Source organism: Corella eumyota, chromosome 2 (assembly GCF_963082875.1).
Source record: "Corella eumyota chromosome 2, kaCorEumy4.1, whole genome shotgun sequence".
NCBI classification, from domain to species: domain Eukaryota; kingdom Metazoa; phylum Chordata; class Ascidiacea; order Phlebobranchia; family Corellidae; genus Corella; species Corella eumyota.
Window position 1 is genome coordinate 1273037 of NC_137491.1, and position 23511 is coordinate 1296547.

Genomic DNA, 23511 nt, shown 5'->3' on the forward strand with positions numbered 1-23511 from the left:
CCCTTGAATAAGTATCTATCAACGGTATAAACCCAAGTTTAGCAGATACTTAATCAGGATTTAATTATAATTAAAAATATTCCAAACTGCAAAAGTCAACTTGAGACTGGGTAACTGATGTTACTCTATGTTTAGGTTGTGAAGTCGACCTTGTAACATCGAGGATAAAGATATTTAAAAAAACATTTTTTGTAGAAAGTTAGTGTATATTCTGTGATAGTATATTTAATATTGTAACATTTGAAAAGTAGAATATTAACCTAAAAAAAAATAATTTTGTTTTTATTTTTTAGCTTATATATTACTTAAGAGTGTAGTAGGGGTACAAGTCTTTAAAGATGTCGAACTCTGTGTTATCAGATATGGGGTTTGATGAGGGGATTGAGAATCCTGTTGCTAATGCTGAAAATAAACGACTTGAACAAGAGGTAAGTTGATTTGCTTACTATAAAGAATTTGTTATCAAAAAAAAAAAAAAATTAAGCAAAAGAAAGATGTTTTATAAACTATTAATTTTAGGGTTTAAAAATTTGTATATATAGTTATATTTTTGTTCATAATTTTGTATCATTAAATTTATTAAAAAAACAGTGATAAAAATTTAAAAAATTAAGGACATGTCATGTTACATACTGCTTTCCTATCTAAGAATTTTTAATACGCAAATAATGGGCATAAATAAAGGTCAACCTAAAGCATTGAATTCAATTTTCTCTTATGTTTCAGTTATTAAGAATAAAGAATGAAGTAGGTAAACACACAGTAGAAGCAAGTGACAATGATGAAAGGATCCATAACATGAAGCAACATTTAAAGAATGTTAGACAAGAACTTACACACAATTTGGTGAGTTTTTAAAATATTTTATTTACAAAATTTGGTTTGTTGTCATATTCTTAAATAGACTCTTATTATTTAAGTTAATAATTTGTTTTAGACAGTCAAGGTTTTTTATTCAATTTTTTGAGTCACTGTATAAATTATTAAGGTAACCAATTTATGATCAATGTAATATACCGGCAGCGTGGTGTAGTGGTAAGAACACTTGTTACACCACATATGAGGTCGTGGGTTCATTTCCCACTGATCTCATGCTGTAGCGCCCTTGAGTAACGCGCTATGAACAGTATAAACTCCTGCTAAGCCAATACTTAATCAGCAGTATATTTATCGGGCAATTATAATCTATAATATCCTAAACTGCCACAGGCAACTCGAGACTGGGTCGGAGTAACTGATGTTACTCTATGTTTAAGTCGCACTTTCAACGTTTCCACATTGAGGATAAAGATATATACAAAAAAAATAATAATCAAGAAATTCTAACCATAAAACACGCCTTAGTTTAATGTTTTTACATTTGAGTATATTATATTTATATTTACTAACTAAACCTAAATGGTAAAACTGTTCTAATATTAAATTGTTTTTGTAATTTCAAAGAAATTTTTAATAGCTGTTAAAAACTTTATTAATAATTTACAAAACTCAAAGACAATTTTTAAACCTAACATTTATCTGTTTTACCCAAATTTTTATCTTAACTTAGAGTTTACTCAATGCACACACTCATGAGATAGAGACTGAGGAACACTTAAGTGCGATAGCAGAAAGAGAAGAAGGAAGACTTAAACAAGAGATCACTCGACTTAACAAAGATCTCAATCTTATGCTGGAAAAAAGAAATAATTTTGAGGTAAAAATTTTTTAATTTTTTTTGTGAACTTTTAACTGTAGTTATAAATAAATTATATTTTATTGAATACCCACCTTCTTTTTTTACTAAATTTTATCATTTTTAACTAAATTTTAACCATTTTTGTTAGGTTTTAATCATTTACATGTATATATTCATTATTTTCATTAGGTTTTTTTTATTTCTGATAGCCTTTCTCTCTCATTTTTATTAGATTTCTACAATTTTTATTTGTTTCTGCCATTTTTAATAGTTTCTAACATTTTTTCTTGAATTTTACTTTTTTACTAAAAGTTTCACCATTTTTCACCAGAACAAAGTATTTATGCAATCCCAACAACTGGAGGAGTTGAAATCTCAGATGAATTGGGATCAGCAAGCATTGGAGGCGTGGCTGGAGGAGTCGGCACGTAGAGATGAAGACGCTCTCACTCTGCAAAAATATTCAAAGTAAGATTTAGAAAAAGTTTTTAGAACTTTTAGTAAAAAACCTAAATAAGTTAAATAAAAAAGAACCTTCACATATATGTCTGTAGTTTACTTATTAAAAATGGACAATTACCTAAACTGTTGGTTTGAGTTATATAAGTAGTTTGGCAATGTTGCTAAATTATTTTAAATACTTTAAGTCCTTTAAAGTTTAACTTGAAAACTAAATTTGTTTGGCTTAATAAATACATTCAGTTTAACTTACCGGCAGCGTGGTGTAGTGGTTAGAACACTTGCTACACCACCATGAGATCGTGGGTTCAATCCCTACTGCCCTCATGCTGTAGCGCTCTTGAGTAAGGCGCTATAAACAGTATGAACTCCTGCTGAGCCAGCATTTAATCAGCAGGATAATTATCGGGCAATTATAATTTATAATACCCCAAACTGCCACAGGCAACTTAAGACTGGGTCGGAGTGTACATATACTAGTTTTATACATATACTAGCAGTTTTTTTTTGCACATATTTATTGTCCACTAAGCTCCATTATATAAGTGTTTGTGCAAATTTCCAATGCTACACATTGACACTTTATTTTACTTTTAGTCAGGATCAGTCAAAGTTGAAAGAATTGAGTTTATTGATGGAACATTTAACTGAAGAAGTTCAAAAGAAAAGAAAATGTTTGGATCAAGAAACAACGGAAACTTTAACTGCTCAGGTTAAAACTGTTTTTGATTTTAAAAATATTGTTATTAAAATAAGGTTTTCATTTTGATATATTTTTTATGTATTTAGTTTTAACACTTTTTATTGCTAAAGCCTTTAAAATACTTTAACTTACTTAAATTTCCAGGATTTTTAATCAGAGTATTATAGGATCCACGTTATGTTTTTATATAGGTTTTATTTAGTATTAAGATTTTTATGTTTTTTACTGTTTTTTTTTCTTTTTAAAACAACTTTTTATCTTTTAATTTCACACCAGATTGAGTTGGACAAAACAGCCGAAGAGTTCCGTAAATCCCACCAAGATCGACAAGATTTGATTGCTCAGTGGGAGATTACGATCGAGCAAATGCAAAGGAGGGATCGGGAGATGGATCAAGCTGCTTTGGTGAGTGGAATATTTATTAGTTGAAAATGTTTTTTTTTAAATAGTTGCAAGCGATATTGTAAATTTGTGAGTACATCTATATCTATAATGAAGCCTGGTGGATGATATATACAAAATGAATAAAACTACTGTTTGTGGTGCATGGGTGAATTGTAATGGCTATAAATTAGGCGGAGTTGCAAATAAAATGCAGCCTGGAGGATGAACTATTAATTAGAATTTGTATTATTTATATTTGTTTACAATGTTAAGTTGTGTCAACTAGTATTGTATATTGATATTCAACATGTTGTTTTTGTAAATTATTTTTTTAATGGTTAGATTTTTTATAAACATAAATTTACTTTTGATGGTTTTATCATTTGTTAATTGTACACTATGTTATAAGTTAGTTGTTCAATTTTAAAGCACTTGGCTCCAATTCTACTCTTCCTTATATATGTTTTTTTAATAAATTTATGTTTTAGGAATTGGCAAACATCAAAGAGGAAGTACGACAAAGAGAACAAGTTATAAAAGGTAAAAATTAAAAAATAAAAAGCATTTAAATTAAAAAAATAGAAATAATTATGACCACTGTAATTTATTTTAAACACTTATTACTTAACTTACAAACATTGGTTTTGTGTTCTAATTTTTGCCATATTGTTTATGTTACCTCATTTCATGGAATAAACTGTAATAAAATAATAAAACTGATTTAAAATATACATTAAATATCTAAATATAGTTTAGCTCCTACCAGAAAACAATCTTAAATCCAAACAATCAATTTTAAATATTAAGAGACAGCTGAACAAATTTAAGACAATTAAATATTTTAAATTTTAAAATAAAATTAAAACTAATATAAAATCTAAAAATTTTTCCACCCACCAGAAAAACAGTCGTTCCTGGAGAGTGAGATGGAGAACAATCAGGAGATGGAGAAGAAGATCGCAGGGGAGGAGAGACATGCAGCTAAGTTGAGGATCGACCTCCAAGATCATGAGAACGCGAGGACTCAACTTCAAGATGAGGTGGGTTGGAATGCTTTATTTGAGATGGTCTTTAACAAATTGCATAATTTCTGAAAAGGGACGGAAAAATATAAAAACTGTTAAAATTTTAAATATTTTTGTGTAAAATGGGTTTAATTACTTTTTGGGGTTATTTGGAATTTAAAAAAAAATTCCATGGTTTAATTTTACTATTTTACTGTGTTTATTTAAAATTTAAGCAATTTATTAAAAAGTAATTTTTTTTAACAAATAATATAAGGTATATAGTAGTTAAATAGTAGGCATTCAAATGTACTGTACCTTAAAGTAGTTTCATTCAAAAACACAAGTTGTATATTGATTTATTTTAATAGCCCTTATAACATTTAAATTTTCCTTTATCTTAGTTACAGTATTTTAAAAGTATTTTATTAAATATTAATCCTTAAATGTACATTATTTTATAGCAATTAAACATGTAACATTTTGACTTTCTTACCTTAGTTGGACACATTAAAATACACTGTTGAGAGGACAGCTTCTGACCTTGAAGCAATGAAATCAAATGTTTCAAGTTTAAAGAAGGAAATAATAAACAAACAAGACAAGTGAGTATACTTTGATTTGGCGAGTTAGTAATAAGGTAATAATAGTAGATAAACTGCCCTACTGTTGGCATTGTAATTGTTATAATATGAACGTGACAATTTACAAAAGCACCACAAATGGCAGTTTTTTTATTTTGTAGGCCTTTAAACTGGACACATCACATTTATATAGACCACTAAACTACATTAAATATAGTTTATAGGATATCTTAGTGTGGCGAACCGGTAGTGTGGCAAACCGTTCATGGTGTCGGACTATGAGCCGAAAGGTTTCGGGTTCGAGCTGCACCAATGCCACACTATTCGCCCTTGAGCCTGGCGTTTACGGATAGCTCAAAACACACGAAGAGGTTTCGGGTTCGAGCCGCACCAATGTCACACTATTCGCCCTTGAGCCTGGCGTTTACGAATAGCTCATAACAGCACACCCTTCCCCCCCCCACAAAAAAAAACCTATCACCTTAAGATATCTTTAGACTTAGTCACAGGGTAATCCAATTTTTCTTATGCTAAGTCTATTAAGTTTTTCTGATTAAATCTAAATTAAATCAGTTTACTCATCAGTTTACGCACAACTTGTGTCTGTATTTTGGTGCTTAGGTTAGGATTTTAGGATTTAGGTTATGCAGTTAGGATTTTCTTTTATTAAGAATACACAAAAATTAATAATTATTATTTATTTTTTAATTTTGTTTTTGTAACTTTGCAGACTAGAGCAAGCCACAATAACTCGTGAAACTCTTCAAGATAAGTTGGAGGCTGCAGGAAAAGGAGCTTTATCAGCTGAAGAAAGAGCCGAACTCGCTGCTCAGGCTCTTCATAAAGAAGAGGAGACAGTTAAAGAGCTTACTCAGGAGTTGAGGAGAGTAAGGGAAGTTCACTTGAGGAAAAAACAGGTAAAAAACTTTGGATTTTAATTAGTTTTAAGTAAAACTAACTTTGTTTTAAATTAAAAAAATTAAATTTCTTTAAATGTTGTTATTTTTTTTATTGAGGAAAAAGTCAATTTTTAAAAATGTTTAATTTAAGTAAAGTTTTTAAATTCTAAATTAAAATTAGTATTTATAGAGGATTTAAAGTAAAAATATTACTAGATTTGTAAATAATAAACACAATTTTCTTTTTTTTAAATTAAACTAAAATAGTGACACTGATTTCTTTTCAAATTTAAATTTTTTTTGCTTTATAAGTTAAAATTTTGTTTTTAATATTTTTAAACAGGAGTTGTTTGAAGTTATGACTCTCGAGAAAAATATAACTGCCGAGATTCAAGGGAGCAGGGCTGCTAACCGAAACATGTCATCACGCTTGAAAAAACTTGACCAACAGTCGATTAAACAACAAGAGATTGTTTATAATCAGGTAATAACTAACAAATAAATTCTGTTAATTAAATATTAAAATTTTAAATAATTTTGTTATTTAAAGATCATATTGGATTTTATATTATTTTTTTGTAAGTTGAAATCTTAATTAGTAAAACAAAATTTAAATTTGTTGTAACAGACCTCAAATGTTTAGGATTTGCTTAATTTTTAATTTAACTTTGTCTGTTTTAAAATTTTTAATTTTTCTAAACTTGTGAATTAACATTTTATTCAATAATAAAATTCGACTTTTTTTTTAAATTAAAGATTTAATTGGTATTACTTTGTTACAGTTTTTAATCTATTTTAGCAAAACAAAATATCAATTTGTTTAAAAAAACTTTAATATTTTATTAATTTTTTGTTTAATATTTGTGTGTTAATCTGTTTTTCATTTCATTTCAGGATTTTACAGTCCAGCAACTTGAACGGCGATTATCTCGTCTCCAAGGCGACATGAACACAGATGAACGAAAACAGCTCCAGGATAAAATTGATTCTCTTATTCTTACACTCGAAGATAAAAACGGAACCAAAAATCTTCTCATAACTCAACTTAAAAGACTTCAGGTAAAAAAAATTATAAAATTGATTAAGTTCAACCGGCAGCGTGGTGAAGCGGTAAAAAAACTTGCTAAACCACTTTAAGTTAATTCCCACTGCTTTCATGCTGTAACGTCCCTGAGTAAGGCGCTATAGACGGCCTTAACTCCTGCTGAGCCAGCAATTAATCAGCAGCATAATTATTGGGTAATTATAATCTATAATATCCCAAACTGCCACAGTCAACTCGAGACTGGGTCGGAGTAACTGATGTTACTCTATGTTTAAGTCGGGCATTTGACTTTCCCACATCGAGGATAAAAATATATATATATACAAAAAAAAAGTGTTTTAAATTATTTTACAAAATCAAGACTTTTCTTTTAAACCCAAAATTGACAAACAATTCCTTAAAATTAATTTTCGAAGCTTATTTTATTTTTTTTTATCTAAGGTTAAAAAATAACAAAAAATTCGCAATAAATATTTTTTCTACTAAATAACTTTAAAAATGTTTTTTGAATGATTATTTAGTTTTTACATATTTTTTACATTACAATGTTGATTGCAGAGGGCAACTAGGGTAAGTTAAAGGTCATGTCACAATATTGCTTAATTTAAACACAACATAGCATGATTGATGTAAAAGCAAGTAAAATAAATGTTTGTAATGTAAGGTGTACATGGCTTATAAATTAATCACATTTTCAAAACAGGGGCTTTTAATATTGGGCAATTTAAGGTGCCAGTTTTATTAAATTGCATGTAAGATTTTAGGTAGAAGAGCATATGATTTAATTTTTTTAGGTTACTATTTAAAATTAAGTTTAAAGCAAATGTCCTAATTTTTAATTCAAAATATAATTTAAACAAATTATTAATAATTTGCCGATTTGCGCTAGTCACCTAATATACACATAATAAATCTGAAAATGTAGTGCTAAATATAGTGAAATGGTATCAATGCATTCTATGTATGGTTATAAAGTTATAGAAGACCATTAAGTTAATCATTTATGTGAAAATATCCTAAAACTTAATATTTACGTTTTTTTATTTTTAGGATGATATAAGAAGACAAAAGAGAGATATGGAGTTTACTGGAGCAGAAAAATCAGATTTAACAACCAAGATTGAAGAATTAAATCTCCACAATGAAACCTCAATCAAAGAACTTAAAACTAAAGTAGCAAAGTAAGTTTGTTGTTTGTATTTTCTGGTAAATTTTCACTGCTGCTTTGTATTGTGAGTTATGAATGTGTAATTGTTTTTGTGATTGCCCGAATTATTTTTTTGTTTATATTTTTATCCTCGATGTAGGAAGGTCGAATTGCCGACCTAAACATAGAGTAACATCAGTTACTCCGACCCAGTCTCGAGTTGCCTATAGAAGTTTGGGATATTATTAATTATAATTGCCCAAAATTTAAGCTGCTGATTAAGTGTTGGCTCAGCAGGAGTTTGTACTGTTTGTAACGCCTTACTCAAGGGCGATACAGCATGAGATCACTAGGGATTGAACTCAGGATCTTGTTTATGGTAAAAGAGTGCTCTGACCACTACACCACGCTGCTGTTATAATTATAAATTGCTGCAACTAGTTGTCAATTTACTTAAGATTAAATGTAGTTATTATTTGAAATTTTGTAGTAATACTTAAATAAGTAAAAAATCAACAACTTTTGTACTTGTCTCAATATTAAAGTAATAAACTTTCTTTTTTGTGTAGAAAACAGGATAGCATGGTTGAGGATAATATCCTAAAACTTGAAATCAAAAGAATTCAAGATTCCTTACACAAGAGGGCGGATGAGGTTCTGAGTTTGGAGAAAAGACATTTACAATTACAAACTGGTGAGTTTAAATTCTTATTTCAGGTTAGATGTTTTATAGGATTGCTGTTATATTATTGAAAACTATCTAGTGAAAAGACATTTGACCGAAAACCACATGACTGAAAATACCATTTTATCAACAATAATATATAAACATATTCTGTTTCCTCTTTTATACTTATCCTCTTTGGTAAATGTTCCTGATTTTCCAAATAATTTTAAGCAAAATTTCGGTGAAATGTTGTTTTCGCAATTTTGGGAAAACCCTTTTATAATTTTTAGTAATATGGATGAATATCATTTCATATAATCTTTAAGCTGTGTACTTTTTAATAATTTGTATATACGCGTTGTATTTTTGTATACTGAACACAAAAATATATAAGGTTACTTCTTTTGTTTAATATTTTTTTTTGCAACTTGCAACTAATATCTGCCTGTGCACCACAAATGGCAGTTTTGTTTATTTTGTAGGCTTATGATTTAGACATGCACAGATATTTTATACTTAGCTTCCATATATATAGGTGGCTTTAAAAATGTTTTTTTTTAATTAACTAAATCTAATTATTATTTTGTATTTCAGCTATGAAGGAGCGCAAGCAAGAGATCAATGTTCATCGTGACATGTTATTCAGTCAACTTAAGTCGGGAGAGGAAGAAAGACAAACTGTTAACTCTGAACTCCACCAAAGAACTGAGAAGATTGATAAACTTAGAAAGAGGCAAGTTATGGATTTTAATTTAAGTTGTACAACATGAAGTTAATTGTAACACCTATATATTGGAGCCTAATGGGATAAGTAAAACTGCCATTTCTGGAGCACAGGTAAATTATTGCAGGCTAATATATGTTAAAACTTGTAAAAATTAAATGACAATCCTGTTGACTAGTCTATAAAAAAGAAACTTAGTGAGCAATATATTTTCAATGCCTAATTTCTAGGCCCAAAAATAAAAATAAAACTGCCATTTGTGGTGCTTGGGAAAATTATCGAGGGCAACTAGTAGTTTATTGTTACTACTATATTTCATTTCAACAATTACAATACGGCCTTTATGGCTGTCAGTTTACTTATTATTAGTAATACAATTGAGATTTTTGTTAATTTGCATTGTTTTTTTTTTAGTTTAATATTTTCTTAAACTTTAATCTAGATACGAGATATTGATGGTCTCAATGGCGCCACCTGAGGGTGAAGAAGAAAAGTCGCAAGCTTATTATGTCATAAAGGTAAAACATTTTAACTATTTAAATGTATATATACGTATTTGTGCAAGTCTTTTATATTTTTTCACAATTTTTTTATTTTTCTGTAGGTTTGTTATGTTTTACAAATTAATTTTATTTCAAATAATTTTGATTTTTTTTAGGCTGCTCAAGAAAAGGAGGAATTACAAAGAAAAGGAGACGAACTTGATGCAAAGATTAGAAAAGCTGAAAAGGAAATTAGAGCACTGGAAAATACTTTAAGGTTGATGAACAGCAAGAATGAAACATTTAGAACTTCATTCAACAAAGTGAGTTTAAAAAGTTTTTTTTTGAGATGTTTTTAAATTTACTTTGTTATACATTTTACAAAAACATCTGGTACCTTTAATTTTACTTATAAAAGTAAAATAAAACATAAAAATAAATGTATACCAACAAAATGTTTAAATTTTAAATAATATTTTTGATAAATGTTAGGTTACAGAAACAAGTGAAGAATATGAAATCAAACAACAACTGGACGAACAATATAGATCTGTGATGGACAAATATAAATACAAGAGAAGGCAGATAAGGGAATTACAAGAAGATTTGCAGGTAAAATATGGCCGTTTTAAATAGGACTATAGTACTGATGCTATAGCATGAAGTAATTTTTAATTTTTAATAACTAATTTGATTTTTTTTATTACCTGAAGATAAAGTAACATTAGTTGCCCTAGCCCAGTCTGTAGTTGGCTTTGCCAGTTTAGGATATTATTGATTATGATTGTTCGATAATCAAACTGCTAATTGGTTATTTGCTCAGCAGGAGTTCAAACCATTTATAGCACCCTTCTTAAAGGTGATACAGCATTGAAGCAGTTGGTATCAAACTTATTATCTCGTGTAGTAAAGCTAAAATTATAACCATCACACCAAGTTGACATATTTGTTTCCATCTGCAAACCGTTATGCTGCTTAATATATGTTTGTACTTGACGTCTTATTGCTGTTAAATTTTTTAACCGAGAATTTTTAAATCAAACCTGTTTTGATTATTATAACAGACAATGAGCAGTGCAATGGACACCTCACTAAGGGATGAAACTGCTTACCTTGAAATGGTACAGGATCGAAAAACAAAAATTCAACAATTACAAAAAGATCTTGAAGAACAAAGTGGAAAACTTGACAGAGTACAAAAACAGGTGCGAATAATAAACTTCTCTACATATTTTATAATGTAAAGTATTGTTATCTTAAAAAAACACATTATTAGTCTTATCTAAACTACTAATATAATTTATTTTTGTATGGTGTAGTGGGTAATTTTACAACAAAATGTCCCTTATAATAATTTAATCTTTTTTGTATAACATTTTAAAAGTTTGATTTTTTATTTGTTGTTTTAACAATATCTTGTCTAATTTTTTAACATTTAAATTTTACTTGTACCAAGATGTATTATATTGTACTTTTAATTTTTAATCACCCCTACCTCTTGTACTGTTTCTAAGCAATCAAACTATACAATAAAGCTAAAAACAATCTAACTAATATCGCATTGGTTAATACCACAAGTATATATTATAAATGTTGTCCACTAGATGGCGAGATCTGCACGGGAAGCTCGGATTGCTCGTGGAAGTAAAGTTCCGATGTTGGAGGAGAAAGACATCGATTTAAGAGATTTAAGAAGTCGAAACAAGAACATTGCAAAAAATGTCGCCGAGATTGGACAACAAGTAAATAATTTATTTTTAAATTCTCATTTTTTATTAATTTAATTTAAATATTTAAAATGCCTTAGCTTAAAAACATTATTTTTAAAACCATTTGGTGTTTTTTTAAATATAAACTTCTATCTGTTTATTTGTATTATGGTTTGCTTTTTTAATTTGTTAATTACTAAAAGTAAGAAATATTTGCAAATTTTGAAGCAAATCATGAAATTGCTGTTGTTGTGTTTTGAAACATTTACAAATTATTCTGAATGAATATAAAATTAAGCAAACTCTTTATTTTTATTTTTTAATTTATTTTTTTAGTTTCCTGAAATGAGGGGTGTCATCGAGTTGTACTTTCAACAAGCTGGGCTACCCCCTCCAACCCCCGGGTCAAGGTCAGGGTCATCAACGTCCAGTTCAACAAGGTCAAGTCTACAGAGTTCACCCAGAGGATCAAATGTTTCAACTGCAAGGTTACTAGATTGTAAATTTATTTTAAATTAATTTTTTTTTTTTTCGATAACCTAGTGTTAACAAAAGCAATAATTAAAATATAACAACACATTTTAAAATAATGTTAAAAAGATTATATTTACACTAACATGGCTATGTAGCAAATTCACTTAAAGTACATTGGGTTTTATATTGTCCTTATATTACCTTATCAGCGCCCACCCACGTTGCTGTGACGTCATTAGGCACGTACATTTCTATAAAAAAAGAATTTAAATTTAAATTTTAAAATCAAAAATTAACTTTTCCATATGAACCACACTAAGCTAAAGATCATATTTATAAAATATTTTGTAAAAATATTAATATGCTAAAAAGTTATGACATTTTTTCTAAATATTTGCGATTTTTTAAATCCTAAAATTAACTGTTTTATTAGAACCGCCTTGACCTAATTAACATTCAAGATAAAGAAATTCGCGAAAATATTTAATTCAACAAAAGTTACAGGATTTTTTTGTTTCGCATATAGACGTTATATTACCTTATCAGCGCCTACCTAGGTGGCTGTGACGTCATCAGGCATATAAACTTTTATAAAAAAAAAATTTTAAATTCAAATGTTAAAATCAAAAATTAACTTTACTATATAAACCGCAGTAGTCTAAAAATCATATTTGTAAAATATTTTGTAAAAATATTAATATGCTAAAAAGTTATGACATTTTTTCTAAATATTTGCAATTTTTTTAAATCTAAAATTAACTGTTTTATTAGAACCGCTTTGACCTAATTAACATTCAAGATAAAGAAATTCGCGAAAATATTTAATTCAACAAAAGTTACAGGATTTTTTTGTTTCGCATATAGACGTTATATTACCTTATCAGCGCCTACCTAGGTGGCTGTGACGTCATCAGGCATATAAACTTTTATAAAAAAAAATTTTAAATTTAAATTTTAAAATCAAAAATTAACTTTACTATATAAACCGCAGTAGTCTAAAAATCATATTTGTAAAATATTTTGTAAAAATATTAATATGCTAAAAAGTTATGACATTTTTTCTAAATATTTGCGATTTTTTTAAATCTAAAATTAACTGTTTTATTAGAACCGCTTTGACCTAATTAACATTCAAGATGAAGAAATTCGCTAAAATATTTAATATACCAAAGGTTACAGGATTTTTTTCTTTTCGTTTTTAGGTCAGTGACGTCACCTAAAGCTGTCGATTTGGGCCTGGGACTTCAAATGACGTCACCCACAGGATCGCGTTCAGGTTCGCGTCCACAGAGCGCTACAAGCTCTCGTAGCAGCGTTCGATCTCTCCGAAGATAAACATCGTTTCAGAACTTTAGATTTGTATTTGTAATGCGGCTTACTTCAATAAAATTTTTATCGTATATTTTTTTTAAATTTTTTCAGCTTGATTTCTTAGGTATATGTAATTTAGCAATTGTTAAAAAGAAACTTCGTTAGCTTAGTGGGTTTATCGCTTAAACTCTAATCCGAAATTCCAAGTTCGAATCCGAATGGTGTCGGGTAACTTAAAAATTCTTATATTAAAATTATTTTTATTATATAATATTAACACCGCCTTGGCCTAACTAACATTTAAGGCGCTGATAAGGTAATATAACAGCATATGCGCAACAACAAAAAATCCTGTAACTTTTGTTTAATTAAATATTTTCGCATTTAATTTAAATAATTTTTTGATCTTGGATGTTTATTAAGGTCAAGGCGGTTCTAATAAAGCACTTAATTTTAGGATTTAAAAAATCGCAAATATTTAGAAAAAATGTCATAACTTTTTAGCATATTAATATTTTTACAAAATATTTTACAAATATGTTCCTTAGCTTACTGTGGTTCATATGGTAAAGTTAATTTTTGGTTTTAAAATTTGAATTTAAAATTTTTTTTATAAAAATTTATATGCCTGATGACGTCACAGTCACCTAGGTAGGCGCTGATAAGGTAATATAACGTCTATATGCGAAACAAAAAAAAATCCTGTAACTTTTGTTGAATTAAATATTTTCGCGAATTTCTTTATCTTGAATGTTAATTAGGTCAATGCGGTTCTAATAAAACACTTAATTTTAGGATTAAAAAATCGCAAATATTTAGAAAAAATGTCATAACTTTTTAGCATATTAATATTTTTACAAAATATTTTACAAATATGTTCTTTAGCTTACTGTGGTTCATATGGTAAAGTTAATTTTTGATTTTAAAATTTGAATTTAAATTTTTTTTTATAAAAATTTATATGCCTGATGACGTCACAGCCACCTAGGTAGGCGCTGATAAGGTAATATAACGTCTATATGCGAAACAAAAAAAATCCTGTAACTTTTGTTAAATTAAATATTTTCGCAAATTGTTTTATCTTGAATGTTAATTAGGTCAAGGCGGTTCTAATAAAGCACTTAATTTTAGAATTTAAAAAATCGCAAATATTTAGAAAAAATGTCATAACTTTTTAGCATATTAATATTTTTACAAAATATTTTATAAATATGTTCTTTAGCTTACTGTGGTTCATATGGTAAAGTTAATTTTTGATTTTAAAATTTGAATTTAAAATTTTTTTTTTATAAAAATGTATATGCCTGATGACGTCACAGCCACCTAGGTAGGCGCTGATAAGGTAATATAACGTCTATATGCGAAACAAAAAAATCCTGTAACTTTTGTTAAATTAAATATTTTCGCGTATTTCTTTATCTTGAATGTTAATTAGGTCAATGCGGTTCTAATAAAGCACTTAATTTTAGGATTTAAAAACTCGCAAATATTTAGAAAAAATGTCATAACTTTTTAGCATATTAATATTTTTACAAAATATTTTACAAATATGTTCTTTAGCTTACTGTGGTTCATATGGTAAAGTTAATTTTTGATTTTAAAATTTGAATTTAAAATTTTTTTTTATAAAAATTTATATGTCTGATGACGTCACAGCCACCTAGGTAGGCGCTGATAAGGTAATATAACGTCTATATGCGAAACAAAAAAAATCCTGTAACTTTTGTTAAATTAAATATTTTTGCCAATTTCTTTATCTTGAATGTTAATTAGGTCAAGGCGGTTCTAATAAAACACTTAATTTTAGGATTTAAAAAATCGCAAATATTTAGAAAAAATGTCATAACTTTTTAGCATATTAATATTTTTACAAAATATTTTACTAATATGTTCTTTAGCTTACTGTGGTTCATATGGTAAAGTTAATTTTTGATTTTAAAATTTGAATTTAAAATTTTTTTTTATAAAAATTTATATGCCTGATGACGTCACAGCCACCTAGGTAGGCGCTGATAAGGTAATATAACGTCTATATGCGAAACAAAAAAAATCCTGTAACTTTTGTTAAATTAAATATTTTTGCGAATTTCTTTATCTTGAATGTTAATTAGGTCAAGGCGGTTCTAATAAAGCACTTAATTTTAGGATTTAAAAAATCGCAAATATTTAGAAAAAATGTCATAACTTTTTAGCATATTAATATTTTTACAAAATATTTTACAAATATGATCTTTAGCTTAGTGTGGTTCATATGGAAAAGTTAATTTTTGATTTTAAAATTTAAATTTAAAATTTTTTTTTGTAAAAATTTATATGCCTGATGACGTCACAGCCACCTAGGTAGGCGCTGATAAGGTAATATAACGTCTATATGCGAAACAAAAAAAATCCTGTAACCTTTGTTGAATTAAATGTTTTCGCGAATTTCTTTATCTTGAATGTTAATTAGGTCAAGGCGGTTCTAATAAAGCACTTAATTTTAGAATTTAAAAAATCGCAAATATTTAGAAAAAATGTCATAACTTTTTAGCATATTAATATTTTTACAAAATATTTTATAAATATGTTCTTTAGCTTACTGTGGTTCATATGGTAAAGTTAATTTTTGATTTTAAAATTTGAATTTAAAATTTTTTTTTATAAAAATTTATATGCCTGATGACGTCACAGCCACCTAGGTAGGCGCTGATAAGGTAATATAACGTCTATATGCGAAACAAAAAAAATCCTGTAACTTTTGTTAAATTAAATATTTTCGCGAATTTCTTTATCTTGAATGTTAATTAGGTCAAGGCGGTTCTAATAAAGCACTTAATTTTAGGATTTAAAAAATCGCAAATATTTAGAAAAAATGTCATAACTTTTTAGCATATTAATATTTTTACAAAATATTTTACAAATATGATCTTTAGCTTAGTGTGGTTCATATGGAAAAGTTAATTTTTGATTTTAAAATTTAAATTTAAAATTTTTTTTTATAAAAATTTATATGCCTGATGACGTCACAGCCACCTAGGTAGGCGCTGATAAGGTAATATAACGTCTATATGCGAAACAAAAAAAATCCTGTAACTTTTGTTAAATTAAATATTTTCGCGAATTTCTTTATCTTGAATGTTAATTAGATCAAGGCGGTTTTAATAAAGCACTTAATTTTAGGATTTAAAAAATCGCAAATATTTAGATAAAATGTCATAACTTTTTAGCATATTAATATTTTTATAAAATATTTTACAAATATGTTCTTTAGCTTACTGTGGTTCATATGGTAAAGTTAATTTTTGATTTTAAAATTTGAATTTAAAATTTTTTTTTATAAAAATTTATATGCCTGATGACGTCACAGCCACCTAGGTAGGCGCTGATAAGGTAATATAACGTCTATATGCGAAACAAAAAAAATCCTGTAACTTTTGTTAAATTAAATATTTTTGCGAATTTCTTTATCTTGAATGTTAATTAGGTCAAGGCGGTTCTAATAAAGCACTTAATTTTAGGATTTAAAAAATCGCAAATATTTAGAAAAAATGTCATAACTTTTTAGCATATTAATATTTTTACAAAATATTTTACAAATATGATCTTTAGCTTACTGTGGTTCATATGGTAAAGTTAATTTTTGATTTTAAAATTTGAATTTAAAATTTTTTTTTATAAAAATTTATATGCCTGATGACGTCACAGCCACCTAGGTAGGCGCTGATAAGGTAATATAACGTCTATATGCGAAACAAAAAAAATCCTGTAACTTTTGTTGAATTAAATGTTTTCGCGAATTTCTTTATCTTGAATGTTAATTAGGTCAAGGCGGTTCTAATAAAGCACTTAATTTTAGGATTTAAAAAATCGCAAATATTTAGAAAAAATGTCATAACTTTTTAGCATATTAATATTTTTACAAAATATTTTACAAATATGATCTTTAGCTTAGTGTGGTTCATATGGAAAAGTTAATTTTTGATTTTAAAATTTAAATTTAAAATTTTTTTTTATAAAAATTTATATGCCTGATGACGTCACAGCCACCTAGGTAGGCGCTGATAAGGTAATATAACGTCTATATGCGAAACAAAAAAAATCCTGTAACCTTTGTTGAATTAAATGTTTTCGCGAATTTCTTTATCTTGAATGTTAATTAGGTCAAGGCGGTTCTAATAAAGCACTTAATTTTAGAATTTAAAAAATCGCAAATATTTAGAAAAAATGTCATAACTTTTTAGCATATTAATATTTTTACAAAATATTTTATAAATATGTTCTTTAGCTTACTGTGGTTCATATGGTAAAGTTAATTTTTGATTTTAAAATTTGAATTTAAAATTTTTTTTTATAAAAATTTATATGCCTGATGAAGTCACAGCCACCTAGGTAGGCGCTGATAAGGTAATATAACGTCTATATGCGAAACAAAAAAAATCCTGTAACTTTTGTTAAATTAAATATTTTCGCAAATTTCTTTATCTTGAATGTTAATTAGGTCAAGGCGGTTCTAATAAAGCACTTAATTTTAGGATTTAAAAAATCGCAAATATTTAGAAAAAATGTCATAACTTTTTAGCATATTAATATTTTTACAAAATATTTTACAAATATGATCTTTAGCTTAGTGTGGTTCATATGGAAAAGTTAATTTTTGATTTTAAAATTTAAATTTAAAATTTTTTTTTATAAAAATTTATATGCCTGATGACGTCACAGCCACCTAGGTAGGCGCTGATAAGGTAATATAACGTCTATATGCGAAACAAAAAAAATCCTGTAACTTTTGTTGAATTAAATGTTTTCGCGAATTTCTTTATCTTGAATGTTAATTAGGTCAAGGCGGTTCTAATAAAGCACTTAATTTTAGAATTTAAAAAATCGCAAATATTTAGAAAAAATGTCATAACTTTTTAGCATATTAATATTTTTACAAAATATTTTATAAATATGTTCTTTAGCTTACTGTGGTTCATATGGTAAAGTTAATTTTTGATTTTAAAATTTGAATTTAAAATTTTTTTTTATAAAAATTTATATGCCTGATGACGTCACAGCCACCTAGGTAGGCGCTGATAAGGTAATATAACGTCTATATGCGAAACAAAAAAAATCCTGTAACTTTTGTTAAATTAAATATTTTCGCGAATTTCTTTATCTTGAATGTTAATTAGGTCAAGGCGGTTTTAATAAAGCACTTAATTTTAGGATTTAAAAAATCGCAAATATTTAGATAAAATGTCATAACTTTTTAGCATATTAATATTTTTACAAAATATTTTACAAAGATGTTCTTTAGCTTACTGTGGTTCATATGGTAAAGTTAATTTTTGATTTTAAAATTTGAATTTAAAATTTTTTTTTATAAAAATTTATATGCCTGATGACGTCACAGCCACCTAGATAGGCGCTGATAAGGTAATATAACATCTATATGCGAAACAAAAAAAATCCTGTAACTTTTGTTAAATTAAATATTTTCGCGAATTTCTTTATCTTGAATGTTAATTAGATCAAGGCGGTTTTAATAAAGCACTTAATTTTAGGATTTAAAAAATCGCAAATATTTAGATAAAATGTCATAACTTTTTAGCATATTAATATTTTTATAAAATATTTTACAAATATGTTCTTTAGCTTACTGTGGTTCATATGGTAAAGTTAATTTTTGATTTTAAAATTTGAATTTAAAATTTTTTTTTATAAAAATTTATATGCCTGATGACGTCACAGCCACCTAGGTAGGCGCTGATAAGGTAATATAACGTCTATATGCGAAACAAAAAAAATCCTGTAACTTTTGTTAAATTAAATATTTTTGCGAATTTCTTTATCTTGAATGTTAATTAGGTCAAGGCGGTTCTAATAAAGCACTTAATTTTAGGATTTAAAAAATCGCAAATATTTAGAAAAAATGTCATAACTTTTTAGCATATTAATATTTTTACAAAATATTTTACAAATATGATCTTTAGCTTACTGTGGTTCATATGGTAAAGTTAATTTTTGATTTTAAAATTTGAATTTAAAATTTTTTTTTATAAAAATTTATATGCCTGATGACGTCACAGCCACCTAGGTAGGCGCTGATAAGGTAATATAACGTCTATATGCGAAACAAAAAAAATCCTGTAACTTTTGTTGAATTAAATGTTTTCGCGAATTTCTTTATCTTGAATGTTAATTAGGTCAAGGCGGTTCTAATAAAGCACTTAATTTTAGGATTTAAAAAATCGCAAATATTTAGAAAAAATGTCATAACTTTTTAGCATATTAATATTTTTACAAAATATTTTACATATATGATCTTTAGCTTAGTGTGGTTCATATGGAAAAGTTAATTTTTGATTTTAAAATTTAAATTTAAAATTTTTTTTTATAAAAATTTATATGCCTGATGACGTCACAGCCACCTAGGTAGGCGCTGATAAGGTAATATAACGTCTATATGCGAAACAAAAAAAATCCTGTAACCTTTGTTGAATTAAATGTTTTCGCGAATTTCTTTATCTTGAATGTTAATTAGGTCAAGGCGGTTCTAATAAAGCACTTAATTTTAGAATTTAAAAAATCGCAAATATTTAGAAAAAATGTCATAACTTTTTAGCATATTAATATTTTTACAAAATATTTTATAAATATGTTCTTTAGCTTACTGTGGTTCATATGGTAAAGTTAATTTTTGATTTTAAAATTTGAATTTAAAATTTTTTTTTATAAAAATTTATATGCCTGATGACGTCACAGCCACCTAGGTAGGCGCTGATAAGGTAATATAACGTCTATATGCGAAACAAAAAAAATCCTGTAACTTTTGTTAAATTAAATATTTTCGCGAATTTCTTTATCTTGAATGTTAATTAGGTCAAGGCGGTTCTAATAAAGCACTTAATTTTAGGATTTAAAAAATCGCAAATATTTAGAAAAAATGTCATAACTTTTTAGCATATTAATATTTTTACAAAATATTTTACAAATATGATCTTTAGCTTAGTGTGGTTCATATGGAAAAGTTAATTTTTGATTTTAAAATTTAAATTTAAAATTTTTTTTTATAAAAATTTATATGCCTGATGACGTCACAGCCACCTAGGTAGGCGCTGATAAGGTAATATAACGTCTATATGCGAAACAAAAAAAATCCTGTAACTTTTGTTGAATTAAATGTTTTCGCGAATTTCTTTATCTTGAATGTTAATTAGGTCAAGGCGGTTCTAATAAAGCACTTAATTTTAGAATTTAAAAAATCGCAAATATTTAGAAAAAATGTCATAACTTTTTAGCATATTAATATTTTTACAAAATATTTTATAAATATGTTCTTTAGCTTACTGTGGTTCATATGGTAAAGTTAATTTTTGATTTTAAAATTTGAATTTAAAATTTTTTTTTATAAAAATTTATATGCCTGATGACGTCACAGCCACCTAGGTAGGCGCTGATAAGGTAATATAACGTCTATATGCGAAACAAAAAAAATCCTGTAACTTTTGTTAAATTAAATATTTTCGCGAATTTCTTTATCTTGAATGTTAATTAGGTCAAGGCGGTTTTAATAAAGCACTTAATTTTAGGATTTAAAAAATCGCAAATATTTAGATAAAATGTCATAACTTTTTAGCATATTAATATTTTTACAAAATATTTTACAAAGATGTTCTTTAGCTTACTGTGGTTCATATGGTAAAGTTAATTTTTGATTTTAAAATTTGAATTTAAAATTTTTTTTTATAAAAATTTATATGCCTGATGACGTCACAGCCACCTAGGTAGGCGCTGATAAGGTAATATAACGTCTATATGCGAAACAAAAAAAATCCTGTAACTTTTGTTAAATTAAATATTTTTGCGAATTTCTTTATCTTGAATGTTAATTAGGTCAAGGCGGTTCTAATAAAGCACTTAATTTTAGGATTTAAAAAATCGCAAATATTTAGAAAAAATGTCATAACTTTTTAGCATATTAATATTTTTACAAAATATTTTACAAATATGATCTTTAGCTTACTGTGGTTCATATGGTAAAGTTAATTTTTGATTTTAAAATTTGAATTTAAAATTTTTTTTTATAAAAATTTATATGCCTGATGACGTCACAGCCACCTAGGTAGGCGCTGATAAGGTAATATAACGTCTATATGCGAAACAAAAAAAATCCTGTAACTTTTGTTGAATTAAATGTTTTCGCGAATTTCTTTATCTTGAATGTTAATTAGGTCAAGGCGGTTCTAATAAAGCACTTAATTTTAGAATTTAAAAAATCGCAAATATTTAGAAAAAATGTCATAACTTTTTAGCATATTAATATTTTTACAAAATATTTTATAAATATGTTCTTTAGCTTACTGTGGTTCATATGGTAAAGTTAATTTTTGATTTTAAAATTTGAATTTAAAATTTTTTTTTATAAAAATTTATATGCCTGATGACGTCACAGCCACCTAGGTAGGCGCTGATAAGGTAATATAACGTTTATATGCGAAACAAAAAAATCCTGTAACTTTTGTTAAATTAAATATTTTTGCCAATTTCTTTATCTTGAATGTTAATTAGGTCAAGGCGGTTCTAATAAAACACTTAATTTTAGGATTTAAAAAATCGCAAATATTTAGAAAAAATGTCATAACTTTTTAGCATATTAATATTTTTACAAAATATTTTACTAATATGTTCTTTAGCTTACTGTGGTTCATATGGTAAAGTTAATTTTTGATTTTAAAATTTGAATTTAAAAATTTTTTTATAAAAATTTATATGCCTGATGACGTCACAGCCACCTAGATAGGCGCTGATAAGGTAATATAACATCTATATGCGAAACAAAAAAAATCCTGTAACTTTTGTTAAATTAAATATTTTCGCGAATTTCTTTATCTTGAATGTTTATTAGGTCAAGGCGGTTCTAATAAAGCACTTAATTTTAGGATTTAAAAAATCGCAAATATTTAGATAAAATGTCATAACTTTTTAGCATATTAATATTTTTACAAAATATTTTACAAATATGTTCTTTAGCTTACTGTGGTTCATATGGAAAAGTTAATTTTTGATTTTAAAATTTGAATTTAAAATTTTTTTTTATAAAAATTTATATGCCTGATGACGTCACAGCCACCTAGGTAGGCGCTGATAAGGTAATATAACGTCTATATGCGAAACAAAAAAAATCCTGTAACTTTTGTTAAATTAAATATTTTTGCCAATTTCTTTATCTTGAATGTTAATTAGGTCAAGGCGGTTCTAATAAAGCACTTAATTTTAGGATTTAAAAAATCGCAAATATTTAGATAAAATGTCATAACTTTTTAGCATATTAATATTTTTACAAAATATTTTACAAATATGTTCTTTAGCTTACTGTGGTTCATATGGTAAAGTTAATTTTTGATTTTAAAATTTGAATTTAAAATTTTTTTTTATAAAAATTTATATGCCTGATGACGTCACAGCCACCTAGGTAGGCGCTGATAAGGTAATATAACGTCTATATGCGAAACAAAAAAAATCCTGTAACTTTTGTTAAATTAAATATTTTCGCGAATTTCTTTATCTTGAATGTTAATTAGGTCAAGGCGGTTCTAATAAAGCACTTAATTTTAGGATTTAAAAAATCGCAAATATTTAGAAAAAATGTCATAACTTTTTAGCATATTAATATTTTTACAAAATATTTTACAAATATGATCTTTAGCTTAGTGTGGTTCATATGGAAAAGTTAATTTTTGATTTTAAAATTTAAATTTAAAATTTTTTTTTATAAAAATTTATATGCCTGATGACGTCACAGCCACCTAGGTAGGCGCTGATAAGGTAATATAACGTCTATATGCGAAACAAAAAAAATCCTGTAACTTTTGTTAAATTAAATATTTTCGCGAATTTTTTTATCTTGAATGTTAATTAGGTCAAGGCGGTTCTAATAAAGCACTTAATTTTAGGATTTAAAAAATCGCAAATATTTAGAAAAAATGTCATAACTTTTTAGCATATTAATATTTTTACAAAATATTTTACTAATATGTTCTTTAGCTTACTGTGGTTCATATGGTAAAGTTAATTTTTGATTTTAAAATTTGAATTTAAAAATTTTTTTATAAAAATTTATATGCCTGATGACGTCACAGCCACCTAGATAGGCGCTGATAAGGTAATATAACATCTATATGCGAAACAAAAAAAATCCTGTAACTTTTGTTAAATTAAATATTTTCGCGAATTTCTTTATCTTGAATGTTAATTAGGTCAAGGCGGTTCTAATAAAG

The 23511-nt window shown here is 26.7% G+C and overlaps 1 protein-coding gene across 1 annotated transcript; it reads left to right on the forward strand.

Moving 5' to 3' along the window:
• Positions 1-291: 291 nt before the first annotated feature.
• LOC145741809 (coiled-coil domain-containing protein 39-like) lies at positions 292-13328 on the forward strand. The gene is made up of 22 exons (XM_082559468.1): positions 292-428; positions 727-846; positions 1550-1696; positions 2010-2146; positions 2735-2849; positions 3117-3245; positions 3713-3764; positions 4125-4264; positions 4730-4833; positions 5543-5729; positions 6055-6195; positions 6606-6770; positions 7807-7937; positions 8473-8597; positions 9165-9303; positions 9737-9812; positions 9953-10099; positions 10269-10388; positions 10841-10981; positions 11381-11518; positions 11822-11973; positions 13162-13328. Exons 1-22 carry the CDS (start codon positions 339-341, stop codon positions 13292-13294), a joined length of 2829 nt encoding a protein of 942 aa, XP_082415594.1. The 5' UTR covers positions 292-338; the 3' UTR covers positions 13295-13328.
• The last annotated feature ends 10183 nt before the right edge of the window (positions 13329-23511 follow it).

What these genes read in the sequence shown, in the direction of transcription:
- LOC145741809 (XM_082559468.1), top strand. Translation starts at nt 339, where the DNA reads ATGTCGAACTCTGTGTTATCAGATATGGGGTTTGATGAGGGGATTGAG. An exon ending in TTCACTTGAGGAAAAAACAG is followed by an intron (nt 5,730 to 6,054) that starts GTAAAAAACTTT and finishes ATTTTTAAACAG; the next exon opens with GAGTTGTTTGAAGTTATGAC. An exon ending in TCAAATGTTTCAACTGCAAG is followed by an intron (nt 11,974 to 13,161) that starts GTTACTAGATTG and finishes TTTCGTTTTTAG; the next exon opens with GTCAGTGACGTCACCTAAAG.